Source organism: Anser brachyrhynchus (genome assembly GCF_964034855.1).
Source record: "Anser brachyrhynchus genome assembly, chromosome: Z".
Lineage (NCBI taxonomy): Eukaryota > Metazoa > Chordata > Aves > Anseriformes > Anatidae > Anser > Anser brachyrhynchus.
Window position 1 is genome coordinate 4,771,621 of NC_137697.1, and position 13,790 is coordinate 4,785,410.

Genomic DNA, 13,790 nt, shown 5'->3' on the forward strand with positions numbered 1-13,790 from the left:
GAAGGCGCTGGTGCAGTGGGTCCGATTCCTCGCTCCTGTCGCAGCTTGGGGCTGTGAGTCCCAGGATGATGCTGTCGAGGTGGGAGGCAGTTGATCTAGCTATGGGAGAGAAGTGATTTTCCAAAAAGGAGTGTTTATGGGGTTAAATGTGACATGGGAGTTTATTTTACGAGTCTGTCGTGCTGATAAACACATCTGAATGTTTTCCTTCAGATATCAGGAAGCTTTCAAGGACTTTGGATGAAAAAAACAACCAGGAAGGCTTGTAGAAAAGCTTATGAGTAGCCATATGCTGCCAGAATGACAAGGGGCATTTGTAAATTTATTAGATGAGAACTTCCTGCTATTGCCTGTAGCAAGAGGAACAATCTTTCACTGGAGAAGCCTGTTGTTTGCTTGTACCCATGAAAAAGCCATCAGCAGCATTCCTGTGATGCAGGTGACAGATAACCTGTGGATGTGAGCTGCTCTGGGAGCACCCGGGCACTCCTGTGCTGTGCCTTCCCTTCCAGGATGCTTTGAGATGTTTTTGGTTTGCAGAGCAGTAGCCTGAGGAGTTTTTCCTTGGTGAGGATGGGGTCCTGCCAGGCTGGCTGCTGTGGATGATGCCTAACTTCTTTGTGGGTGAAGCAGCTGCCTTCATTTCAGTACCTATGTACTGTTACCAAGCCTGTAAGCCACCCTGACCTTCCTAACTGGCACAGAAAAGCTGTGGTACACAAAAAGACAGTAGCAAAAGTCAGGAGATATCCGATTAAATCCCGACTTCTGCTTCAGATAGAATGGCAGGGAGTACCTTAGGCCAGAATTGCTCACTAAAGATATGAGAGAGAAGAAAGGAGCCCAAACTAGACTGGAAGGTATCAGAATCTTTGAACATTTTGACATTCATCAGCCATCTAAACTATTTCCTCTCTAATGCACTCAGTACACCCGAGTGTTTAAATATTACTGGCTCACCTTTGGGAGGAGGTAGTCATTGCAGACCTTATCTCTTTAATGGCTTCTATCCTGAGGGCTAGTTTACATCCTAAGCACTCTGAGCTTATCCATTCTGTGTCATTACATGATTTTACAGTAAAACGTCAACATATTTTTCTACAAAGGACAGAATAACACTAAGAACCCTCCTTTGCTTTGCAGCTCCCTTATCTCTAGATTGCTGTCATAGCTGGAAACATTTGCATTTAAAAGAAAATCCAGATTCTAAGATAGGAACATTTGTCATTGGATTTATTTTTAAGTGTTTATGTATATATGTAAATCAAAGTAATTTTTATTTATATCTCTCCATCAGCTTTTACTCAAACTCAAAAGACTTGTCTGCTATACAAAGCAGTCTCATCTATTGCAGTGAATGAAGCAGTCAGTGTGGTTGGATTTGACACACAGTAAACTCATGAGAGGTGATACTGAATTTCAAATCAGACTGAACCTTCGTTTCTGGAACAGAAAAACTGTTCCTGAATCGCAGAAATGAGAACGGGCACAGGCCGGTATGGCATCATAGATATTACGATACCATTCCTGAAGTGCTTTCTTCAAACTGAGATTGAGTAGCCTAGCTGTCTTCACCAGTACTGACAGACTGAAGTAATTACCTGGAAAGTCTTACATGTAACACACCTCTTAATGCACATGAATAGGATTTCTATAATTCCCCCTGACCTGGCAGTATCACTTTGCTGAATCCTGCACCACCCTCTGATTTTTCTTCTGCACTACTGCCACTAGAAATTCCCTAATTTCTACTTGTTTACGTGCTTTCTTCTTCCTGTCTGTGTCTCTCTGTACTTCTCTTTATCAAATTTCATCTTGTTGTTTTCAGACTGTCTCCAGTTTGTCAAGATAACTTTGAATTCTGATCCTAACAGAATCCTTTGTCTCTGAACTGTGTCATCTGCAAATATTCTCTGTATTTTGCCATCCCTTATGCAACCTTCTAATGAAAATATTGAATAGAACTGGACCTAGGACAGTCCCTTGTGGGAATCATCTACAGATGTTCTCCCAAGTGCTCAGGAAATCAATGATTATTACTCCTGAAGATTCATTTTTTCAATCATTCATCCACTTCATAGTAATTACATCTAGACCTAATTTTCTTAGCTTGCTTCTGAAAACATCACAGGGAGTATGCCAAAAACCTTAATAAATTAAAGGTATACCACATCTGCTTCTTTCCTCTAATCCTTTAGACCCATTAGCCTGTCAAAGAAGGAAATCAATTTTGTTTTGACAAGATCTTTCCTTGACAAGCCCATATTCACTCTTCTTTATCTTCTTACCCTGTAGATGCATATTGATGACTTAATACTTTGTTCCAGCTCTCAAGGTTCAGTTAGGCTGACTGGTCCTCAGTCCTTTAACCTATCTTTCAAGACAGGTTTTGTTTTGGATTTCCTGGGGACGTTTTTGCTCTGTTCCTATCCTCCAGGACCTCTCCTAGCTTCCATAGATAATTCCTAATGATTCAGAGATTGCTTCAGCTGCTCTTTAAGCACCCTAGGGTGTATTTCATCAGACCTTGCTCAGTCGGATATTATCTGTCTTATCTCAGTATTCTGGCCTCTGCTGCTTAAAGTTAATTTTGTTAAATATCTAGTCACAATTTATCTTTTTGTATGGTACTAAAACAAGGAAGGCCTTAACAGTTCTGCTTTACCTGGGGGTTGTGGTAGCACCCACCTTTATACCTAAACACGGTCTAACAGAGGCTCAGATGAATATTTCTGGGATATCTGATTTAGGCTCCAGGCCCAAAAAGTCACATCACCCTCAGAAGAGTCTCCAGCTTCTTCCCCACGCAGGCATCCCAGGCAGTGACAGGAAGGTATTGCCCCACTCCTGAGGGCTGCTTTTCTTCGTGAGGTTTCTGGGTGTGCAGACTCTTGAGTCTGACAGTGGCAGCTCAGCTCTCATATGGCAGGCCTGATTCTTCCTCTCAGGGCTGGCTGCTCCTCTTCAGCTGTGGCTGGACTCATCCATCTGCTTTGCTTTTACCAGCACCATGTCTAGAGCTCAGGGATGTGGATGGGGACAGGGACTATGCTTTCACAGCAGGGCTTCTGACAACAAAATCAAGGGCTAAGGTCTTTCCTGGTAATGTTGACCAAAATTGTTATTTTGTCACAGCTCTTCCATTCTTGCTAGATGTACCACAGCAGAAATGCTGTCTGCTCCCCGGCGTGATACGCAAGAATGGTAAAGAGCCCTGACACATCCCAGTGATCTCTTTTGCTGAGCATGCACCACAGGGCAGGAGCCCTTTATGCTGTACCCCACCATCCTGGCTCCAAGATGGACAAGCTGGCCACCCCATAGTTTTGGTGCTCCTCATTGAGAGGCCAGCTGGAGCTTACCTGGCTCCTCCCTGCCTGCCTGCTGAGTCTGCCTTTGGTAGGAAGCCCAGACCCACAAGAAGCCAGGGAACAGCCAAATCTCCTGCTATAGAGGTATCATTTGGCCAAAGTACAGAGGAGCAACATCTTCCCCAAGTATAGACTCAGCCAGAGAGACTGGCTGGGCTGCCTTGACCTAAATCTTGGAATAATCAGTCTGCACTAGGTTATCACAGCCCTTTAAAATTGTCATTCTTGCCTCAAGTTAAGATGAGTCATCTATATATAGCTCGCTATTTGCCTTTATCCCAACTAACCATGCTAAGAGTTGAAGCTTTCTGTCTTCCTCCTTCCCACCTCCACACAGAACAACTTGCACTGCTGCCTACGTTAGCACTAAGGACTCCAGACACTGCCCCGCTCCTCTGAGGCTTGCTCTGCCCATCTCTTGGGATGCTTAAAGATTGACACTGGAGTTACTTTCCAGGTACTTTGTCTGGAGCGCAAGTCCTCTGAGGAGCAGCTGAGGGAACTGGGGTTGTTTAGTCTGGAGAAGAGGAGGCTCAGGGCAGAGCTTGTGGCTCTCTACAGCAACCTGAAAGGAAGGTGTGGGGAGCTGGGGTCGGCCTCTTCTCACAGGTAAGTAGTGATAGGACAAGAGGGAATGGCCTCGAGTAGCACCAGGGGAGGTTCAGGTTGGAAATGAGGAGGCATTTCTTCTCAGAAAGAGCAGTCAGGCGTTGGGACGGGTTGCCCAGGGAGGTGGTGGCGTCACCGTCCCTGGGGGTGTTTAAGGAAAGGTTGGACTTAAGGACAAAGGAAGGTTGCTTAGGGACAGGGCTTAGTGGATGACAGTGGTGGAAGGGTGATGGTTGGACCAGATGATCCTGGAGGCCTTTTCCTACCTTTATTATTCTATGTGAGTGAAGTATCTTGTGCTTTCTAGGTGAACACGTGAGTCGCTTTTGGGGGGGTCACTTGTGACAGATTTCAGGAGAGCAGCCATGTGCCTTGCATGTTCTCTTCCTTGGCTTCGCTTTTGAGAGCTGCCTGAGGATCCTCAGCAAGGCTCATATATGGGGCCAGGCTGGGGAGCCTGGTAAGCAGTAAATGAAGAATGGCTGGCAATGTGCTTGATCAAGGGCATTTGGGGACTTTGTTATAGAGGTACTACTTTGTCTCAGCAGCAAGGAGGGACAAACTCTTTGCTCCAGCAAAATAGGATGTCAATGGACTTGGGATCAGCTGACTGACTTAGGAGATTCTCACCACAGCAGATCCCTTGGGCAAACAGCAGAGGCAAGTGATACAGGGAAGGAAGTAAACAAAAAAAATGACAATTTGTCATTTACAGGAGGAGAATGTGAAAAATTTATTCTCTGCTGGTAATGAATTGATGTTTTTGGATGCTGCTCTGCTGAGAGTCACTGGCAGGAACCAATAAGAAACACATTCAGAGGTGATAGAGGGAAGAAATGAAAACTGCTTCGTAGCTCAAGTCGAAGACTACTGTAGAAGAGTCTAGGGGAATATGTGCACCAGAACACAAGAGAGATCAGCCTGGCTCCAGAAGATGTGACACAGAGTGAAATTTATCATAGACTTCAGCATGCTCCCTCTGCATGGTGCTGTGGCAGCCTAAAACCAGGAGAACAACAAAATGGAAGAAGTATTCTCCACGCAGACCAGAGTAGCCACTGTTTGGACTAACACGTCCAGATTTGGATGGGTCCTGCTCTGTGGAGTTTGGTCTGTCTACCTCTTTGAGCATCCACGCTGTGTTCATCTGTCAGCTGCTGATCTGGGCCGTCGTGTGATGGATGCAGCCATGAGAGCTTGCGCCCGTACTGGGGAAATGTGGTTTTGACAGAGGGTTTGTGTCTGTGCTTTGCTGCCAGGGCAGGCACAGCCGGAGAGAGCTGAGGGGCAATTACCTCGCCATGTCTGCAAACCTGTTCAAGGAGCAGATGTTTGCCAGTGGGAGGCCTTCAGTAAGTCTTTGGTCAGTGTGGATGTAAGAAGTGTCCGAATCTCCCTACTTAGCCCCGTGTGCTCATGGTATGGAGAAAACAGTGTGTGTGGGAGAGCAAGGGTGCTCTCTGCAGATGGTGACCTGGCTGCCTCAAAGGACTGGGAATCACTTGTGCTCCTGCAACACACAGCTGGGCTCCTGAGAGACTGGGACTCTGTTCAGCTACGGCACGAGGTAGGTGAATGCCCTGACCTGCTGGGCTGAGCAGGATGGCAGCTCTGCAAGGTGGGCTGTCTCTAGAGCTCAGTGGTGAATTACAAAGGGGCTCCTGAAGAACAGAAACAAGTACACGTCTAAAGCTGAGTATTGGAGAAGAGCATGAAGACAAAGAGAGTTAAAGAAGGTGGAGGTGCAAAATGAGCTGTAATTATCCAGGGTCATAAAAAGGAACAGAACATATTTGTGAAGTGTATTAGAAGTTAAAGGAATGAAGAATGTAGGCTCATTACTAAAGCAAGCTTTCAGCTCATATTGAGTGGTATGGAGAAGAATGAAATATTTGATGCTATCCTGTTTAATCCTACAATAAATGTATGAGACCGCCTGCTTAATATGATTAATGTATAAAGGAGGTGAAAGCATAGTTCAGAATAGGGAAAGAACATATTAAATAATGTTTAGATGAGACAGGTGTGTGCTCATCATCAGGATCAGCTTAAACGTACCCTGGAGTACTTAGACTTTGCCAGAGCAATTTCAGACCATTAGCAGGCATTTTAGGGAGTTTTGTGGCTATATGCATGCTGGATTTTAAGCAGAGGTTAGTGTTTTTGTGCAAGCCTTTATGCAGCATCTGATCAGACGGAATACAAGTGTTGGGGTGTACCCTGAGACGTGGACGAAGGGAAGCATCGCCCTGCTGTTTGCTGTGGGTGGGGACACATTCACATGCCCATGGTGTGAACTGACTGGAATAGTGAAGAATGTAAAGCCTGCTGTATTCAATCCCAAAACACATTTCAGTGATGCCATGGAGCCAATGTCTGGCAGGAGGTTTCTGCAGGTGCTTTCCTCAAAGGGGCTGTCCTTGTATGCAGGAGGGACAGTGGCATGGACAGGGTACCAGAGACCAGAAATTTGTGTCTGAACAATTCACCAAGGCTAGAGGCATCCTAATCCACCCTCAGCGACTCTCAGAGCATGGATGAGAGCACAGCAATGTATTGGCAGCACTCCAGCCTGCACAACAAGCATGGCCGTGAAAAGGAGGAAAGATGTAAAAGGACTGGAAGAAGGGAAAAAATATTTGCGTACAAATGGTAGGATTGGACCAAGGGAGTTACTGACCAAACTGACCAATTTTGATTGCTGGAGAAACATTGGAACAAATGGCAAAACCATTTGTAAATGTCTAGATAATAAGGTGATTCAGAGAAGCCGACATGGATTTGTCCAGAATAAATTGTCAAGCCAGTATAATTTCTTTTTTTTTTTTCTGTTTTTCTTTTGTTTCAGAGAAATGGGCCTTGTGAAGAAGGGGGAGGCAGCCAAGGTTATCACCTCTATCTATCTTGGCTTGACTAAAGCTTTTGATCCAGGCTCACACAGTGACATTCTTATAACTGTAGTAGAGAAATATGAATTGTATAAAATCACCATAAAGAGGCTGCTCAGGTGGCTCAGGCTGTGTGCTTAAAGAGCAGTTATCCAGGGCTTGCTGTCAGATGCTTCAAGTGAGACCCTCGAGCTGTCAGCCCGGGTCTTCTTTTGATCAATACTTTCATTAACAACTCAGATTACAGAATAAGGAAGCCCCCTTGGGAAGATGAGACACTTTGCGGGACATGATTATGTTCAAAATGATCTTGATAAATTGGAAGAAAGGTCCAAAATCAATGTGATGAAATTCAATAAAGACAAGAGCAAATACTACATTTAGAAAGGGGAAATTAAATGTACGGATACAAACCAGGGGATGACTGGTTAGGCAGCAGGGTGCCAGAAGGAGAGTTTATGGCAGATCACCCACCACCAATGGTCAGCAATGCCACACTATTGCACAAAAACATGTAATTCGGATTTATTAGCAGGATACAAGGTAGAGGAGGTTGTAATTCCTGTTTTTGCCTAGGCCAGGCCCTGTACAGTCTGTCTGCAGCTACAGAGAAGGGCTGAAGGAGAAGCATAGGAATGGTGAAGGCTCAGAGAGCCTGACCTGGAAGGAACAGTTTAAGCAATTGGTTTTGTTTGGCTGGGGAAAAAAGAGAAGGGAGCAGTGACACAGCAACCTTATCTTGACCTCTTGAAGACTGTTATGAAAAGGGAAATAAACAGTTGCTTGCTGTGTCCACTGGGGAGATGACAAGGAGTAATCACTTGATTCGTGGTAAATTAGGTTTCCTGTGTAAGGCCAGTTAAGCACTGACACTTGCCTACAGGGCAGGTGCTGTGTGCCTGTTTTTGGAGGCTTGGCAGAACAGGCTGGCTGAATTGTCACCAGGTAGGGATGTGTCCAATCCTTCCTCAGAGCAGAAGAGATGCCCTTTTTGGTCCCCTGAAACCCTGCATTGCCATGACAGGTTTGCTTAGGGCTGTACCGATTGCCAGGTTGGCACTGGAAGGAATTTGTCTCCGTGTCACGTTGGCCCAGACTTTCTTCAGCAGCCCAGGGGGTCGCTCGCTTACTGGAGTCATCTGAGTGTTCTTCCTCAGGCAGTTCCTGTAAAGGCGACCTGAGGATTTGATAGTGCCTTGGTCTTTCTTCTTCCCTACCTGTGACAGACCTTATTCTTTCTTTAATCTTTGAATGACTAAAGCTCTTTTATTTCTCTTGAGGCAGGAGTCAGCAGTGTTGTGCTACCGCAACGCTGGCAAAGGGCTCCATGGAGCACAGTTAATAGGGAAGGAAGGAACTGCTCGTCAGTCAACGTGCATGTGTCGCATGTGGCACCCCACAGCTGAGCTTTGGCAAGCCGAGAGCTGTGTTTGCAGTCGCAGGTGTCCCCTTACAAGGCAGGCACGCAGATCCTGCCCGTGGCTGCCCGCAAAGTGCTCCGGTCAGCCTCATGGCCAGAACAGCTTTGGCCAATTGTATTTTGTCAGCACGAGTGACTAACAGCCTCCATGCCACGAAAACTGATTGAGCATTATTTCTTTTCTAGGAATGACATCAGAAACATAGGAATTTTCAAGTCAGATTGGATAAATGGTCTAATCTCCTGTTGGCCAGGAGCCACTGCCAGCTGTTATAGGCAAAGATTATAGTACTTTCTTGCTAACAATTGGTGAATTATTGCCCTGCTAATATGCTCTACATAGCAGTGGACTTGCAAGGTTTTACTTTTATTTTTCTAGGAACAAGTAATAATTTTGAATAGTCTCATTTTCTTTATAAATAACCAGGCTTTGAGAAGTAAAAATTAAGAAGTATTAGGCTCTTCTCAGAGGCACCGCATAGCAATGAGTCTCACAAACTGATTTCGTACTGCAAGTATAGTTGGGTTAAAGATCACACTGAAAAAAATAAGTGTATCCTTGATTTTATTATAGGTCCCATCAAGATCACTCACTTAAAGTACTCTGTTTACTTGTCTCCTCTCCACTGTTTACAGATGCTTTTCTTTCTCATGTGGTTCTTTACTTTTACTCTATCATAATTGAACTTTTGCTGTAAATTGTCTCATGCAGCTGCAATCCTGGGATCATTATTACATGCTTCAGAGAAAAATTAACTTCTTCCCACTGCACACACAGTGGCCTACTTCCCACATCAAATGTCCCACCCTGCACAGCATGGATACTGCTAATGATGGGAGGTTGTGCCACGTTCAGGGGCCTCTGGGAGCAGAGAAAAGGCCAGTTCTGAGCAGATACCCGATTTGATTGCAGTATCATGAAGGCTAATTACTCTAATAAGCGTTCATGGGATTCAGAGATCAGGAGAAAAAAGATCGCAAACACTATTAAGGTGTCAGAGGTGTTGACAGCAAATTGGAAGTATCAAGTGCCGATTTCTGTTTTCTGAAATTCAGGCTAATGTCACTGAGAGCTGCTGACAATCATCTAAGGGCAGATCCTGATGCCCTTAAAGGACTGTGTTCAAGCTACCTACATTATGTACCTAACTGAGGTGCTATTGAATGCTTTGAATGTAGAAGCAAAAGTACCCCAAGCCAATCAGCCTTCTTGCTTTTGTGGGCTGCAGACTCTACCTGTCTATATAACAGCTGAGGAGAAGTAGTAGTAACACCTAACTGATAATAGAAAACTTGAATAGCGATCGATCAAAGAGAGGATATTCGGGGTGAGCAGACCTTGGGGAAAAGCTCTCCAATTGGGGAATACTGAAATCAATTGGCTTGGGAAAAAACAAACAAACAAACAAAAAGCTGAAAGGTTGTGTGAGTGCTTGTGTTGTGGGACACCTCCAGATGAGGTTCCTGCAGCACGCTGTGTTAGTGTAGATGTGAGGATTCTGGAGCTGTGTCTGCACAGTGTGATCAGGGAAGGAGTCCAGCTGCTGAGCCTTCATCCATGTGTTTTCCATTGATGTGACGGGCTGTTGCTTGTCTCCAGCTCAGGTACAAAACGTCTGCACTGTGCTTAGCCAGAGCAGAGCTGGGAAGTCAGCTGCTGCTGTCCCTGCAGAGCTCAAGGAGAGCTCACTAAGGAGCGCCTGAACACGTACTCTGACAGTGGGCAAGCAGGGACTCCGCCTGCAGAGAGGGCCTGGACCAGCTCAGATCCTAACAAGTGCATTGTTGGGAACTGTGACAGTTTTTCCCAAGTATTTGGGCAAGTATATGGAAGAGGCAGAACCTGAGTTGGAGTGAAGTTATGTTGGACATACAAACAAAACCATCTTATTGTCAGACTAGTTTAGGGTGGCGTTTTAAAAAGCTCACATTTGAAGCACATCCCTTTTTTTGTGCTCAGAATGAGACATGTAGAGCATGTGTTTGTAACTGGTTCCCCTGAACTCTACGTTTTTCACTCTGAATTAAAATTCCTCACTACGCCAACCCCTTCATCTGAAGCAGCTGCTGGTGACCACCATGGTCAGCAGTTAGCTCATGATCCCAGGGAGATATTCCTGGAACAGACACACATTTGTGCGTGATGGCCAGCCTTGGAAATCACTCTTCTCCATATGTGCCATTGGACCTGTCCTTTGATCACTAGCCATTTATTCTGGGCCACATTGAATTATGCCATTCCTTAATGCAAGCTGGCAGAAGTGGTTCCACTTGGGGACTTAACGATTTCTCCACTGTGAGGATGTTCAAAGGTGTATGCTACACGAGACTCTTCAGTCACATCTTATGGCCATGTAACTGTCATTTTGATGTATTCTCAGATGGATTCCCTTTCGTTTTATTTTTCCTTCCTCAGAAAATTGTGTTCTAGGTAGGGAACCTGTTCACTAGAGAATTAATTACTCTTTGGTGAGTCTCTTGCTGAATTTTCATGCTCCACAGAGCTTCACAGTATAAACAATTTTATAAAACAGAATTAACACTCTTTTCCCAAAGAAGTAACATCAGGATACACAGTCTGTGTAATTGAAGTATTCAGACTGCTGCTTGTTTTCTGGTCTAGGTACCAGATAAATAGCTGGTCATAGACGGAGAATTTGGTAAGCTCTAGGATAATCATGCCCATTTATCATGGGTGATATTTAGGGAAATGTATCTGCTGCACTGCCTGGACAGGAACAAATACACCTTTGAAAACCTCAGCAGAACCTGCCAAAGTGCTTGTCCCCATCCTGAGCTGACAGATGCCCACAGGAGTGTATGCTGACAGGCCCAGTGACAAGTCATCCTTTTCTCTTCAGTCTGATTGAATTCCCAGATCTGAAAATTGAGCGTTCTTAATGCTTTTGGTCTAACTGAAATGTCTCTTCTAAACTGTAAGCCATTTATCTGAGTTCTAATCTCTCCTGCTGAGCTGTCACAGTCAAAAGGCAAATCTCCTTACCAGGCAGGCAGATGCTCTGAAGATGTAGGAGAATTTCAGTTTTAATGGAGATGTTTTGATCCCCCTGAAACAGAAGTCCCCCAAGGACCCATGTCACACATTGCTTGCAAGGGCTCATCTGTACCACACATAGGGACAGAAAGCTAATTTGAGCTGGGCTGGCTGAAGGGTAGCCCTATGATCCTGCACTTGGGGGAGTAAGCCACGTGGGAAGGTGTTTGTTTGCACAGGGGCAGTGATGTACTCAGGTGTCTTGGAGACCCTTCTGAGACATCTCTGCAGTGACGGGAGTGCTGGGGGCAGTTGTGAAACTACCTGTGGTGATGAGAGTGTGTTTGTGCATGCTATGAGCCAGCATCAGGCCTCTGGGGTGGAAGCCGGCTGCTGTTTAGGAAGGATGTGAGAGGACCCTGCTGAGGGCCTGGGGCTCTGCCGTGCTAATGCTGCGTGCTCCGTGCTAACTGGGACTGTCTGCTCCTTTCAAGGTCAAGTGGCAGAAGGATGACATGGACAACAATTTGAACTTCTTCTCTGTCTCCTCGGATGGACGGATTGTGTCGTGGACTTTAGTTAAGGTAAATAGTAGGTGACAATTTCCTTTCCTGGCCAAATTATAACCAGTTGCCTCCAAAGTTCGATCATGCATTAGTTTTATTATTATTTATAATAAGCAAGGTTTGAAAAGAGGTGGCAGCAAAAGATTGCAGGTGCAGTCACAGCTTGCTGCTGCCAGCCTCCAGCCAGGTTGAGGGGCTCCATATTGAACTCTGAAGTAAGCAGAACCTGCCTAACTCCTTGCTCAGGACCCAACCTTCATCTGATCTGTACCTACAGCACCCTGTGGGCCTGAGTACCTGAGATCATTTTTCTGCCTTGCAACTGCTGAAATTCAAGACTGGTCCTTGCTCTGAAAACTTCCTTGTCCTGGGATCATCACCCAGAGACAAGGCAGAATGATTTGCTTTCTTCCCCAGCTTTAAGACTCCCACCCCCAAAATGCTCCCCTACAGATTGCAATTCAGAATGGGAGAGGGAAGGTGCAAATTTCTCCCCTGCTCTGGTACAGTGTGTGGCCAAAGTTGCAAAGAGTAATTCAGGATGTTAACTAGGAGCGTGGCAGCTGCTGCCCTGTCCCCCAGAGCAGCTGGTGCAAGGAAGAGCAAGTTGAAATACTACAGCCATAGAGCAGGGAAGAAGCTTGCATTTACACTGGGATGGATGGCAACAAGCAATCGAACAGACAGAGGGTTCCTCCCTGCCAAGACATTGCCTGCTCACACCAAAGACAATTTCCGTAAACTCATTGGCATTCTCTGCCTTTCATCTCTTTTCCTTTTGGAGTACATACATTGATAGAAATGTCCCTAAATGACCCTTAGATGTATGTCTCTGAATCTCAATGTGTGCTTTTTCTGTTGGGTATTTGATTTTACATTGTGAAGATTTCTTTTTTTTTTTTTTTTTTTTACTTCTGAAATAATTGAATAACCCTAAATGGGAGTTTGAAGCAGCTGTCCCATTATTTCCCAGCAAGCAAAGAAATTTCTTTACATCCTTGGATGCTTTTTTTTTTTTTTTTTAACCTTTTATACCAAGCCATTCAAAACATTCTGAAAATGTTAGGCCTTGCCGCCATGGTCAGGGTTTCATGTCTAACATTATATGTATATTTAAGTCTTATGTTCACTTTAGGAGTGGAAACCACTTCTAAGGAGCACAGACAGAGCTTGCAGAGGGCATTGAATATCAGGTTCTTTCATAAACTCCTCCAGGTTCATACTTGCAGCTTTAGACCCCAAAATGCCTCCAGTGAGTGCATCCCAAGTCCTTCTCCCAAAAGCTCTCAGAGCTCCCTGAACAGGGACAGGCTAACACTGTCGCAGCACTCAGCTCCTGCTTTATCTCCTGCATAGAAGAGCCCAAAAGATTTATGCTGAAGTGGGTGGCGCACACCTACAGCTAAACACATCCAGTTAAGGTGACTTGGCAAGTTACACATATCACCTGGGCCCTGGTAACTGAGTGTGCTCCAGCTTGCTTCACTCAGGAGGTGGATTCACTCTGGATTAAGCCTCTTGTATTTTAAACTTCAGAGAAATGCTACAGCTGGGACAACCTAAGATTCTGCAGATAGGCTCTGATAGCAACTCACCTGGTGGAGGGCTTTTTGAGACATTTTTGTTATTCATCTCTGCTTAATTGTGTTCCCACACTGTAAGGTGCTTCTTTTTCTTGTCCATTCAACATGTCCCTTCAGTCTGTGGTTTTATACACAGCAAGGAGGAATGGACAACCTGCTTGAATTGCAGCTTTACAAGAGAGTGAGGTCTGAGTTTTATTTAGAGTAAAATTAAAGAGACTCCAGAGAACTTATATTTTGCAAATCCATAGTACAAATACGGAATAAATGAAAGAGAGCTTCATTAATCATTTTGACAGGACTATCCAGAAGTAAAGCTGCTTTAAACACTGATAACTCTTTGACACCTCCAAAGCTG

At 45.0% G+C, this 13,790-nt stretch overlaps 1 protein-coding gene across 8 annotated transcripts in view; it reads left to right on the forward strand.

Annotated features, from left to right (window-relative positions):
* DNAI1 (dynein axonemal intermediate chain 1) overlaps positions 1–13,790 on the forward strand; it is a 143,627-nt gene that overhangs the window by 75,160 nt on the left and 54,677 nt on the right. For all 8 annotated transcript variants that reach the window (XM_080574242.1, XM_080574241.1, XM_080574243.1 and 5 more), the window contains one exon: positions 11,778–11,867. In XM_080574242.1, the coding sequence (XP_080430368.1) occupies positions 11,778–11,867 (90 nt within the window). The remainder of the gene's footprint in view (positions 1–11,777; positions 11,868–13,790) is intronic.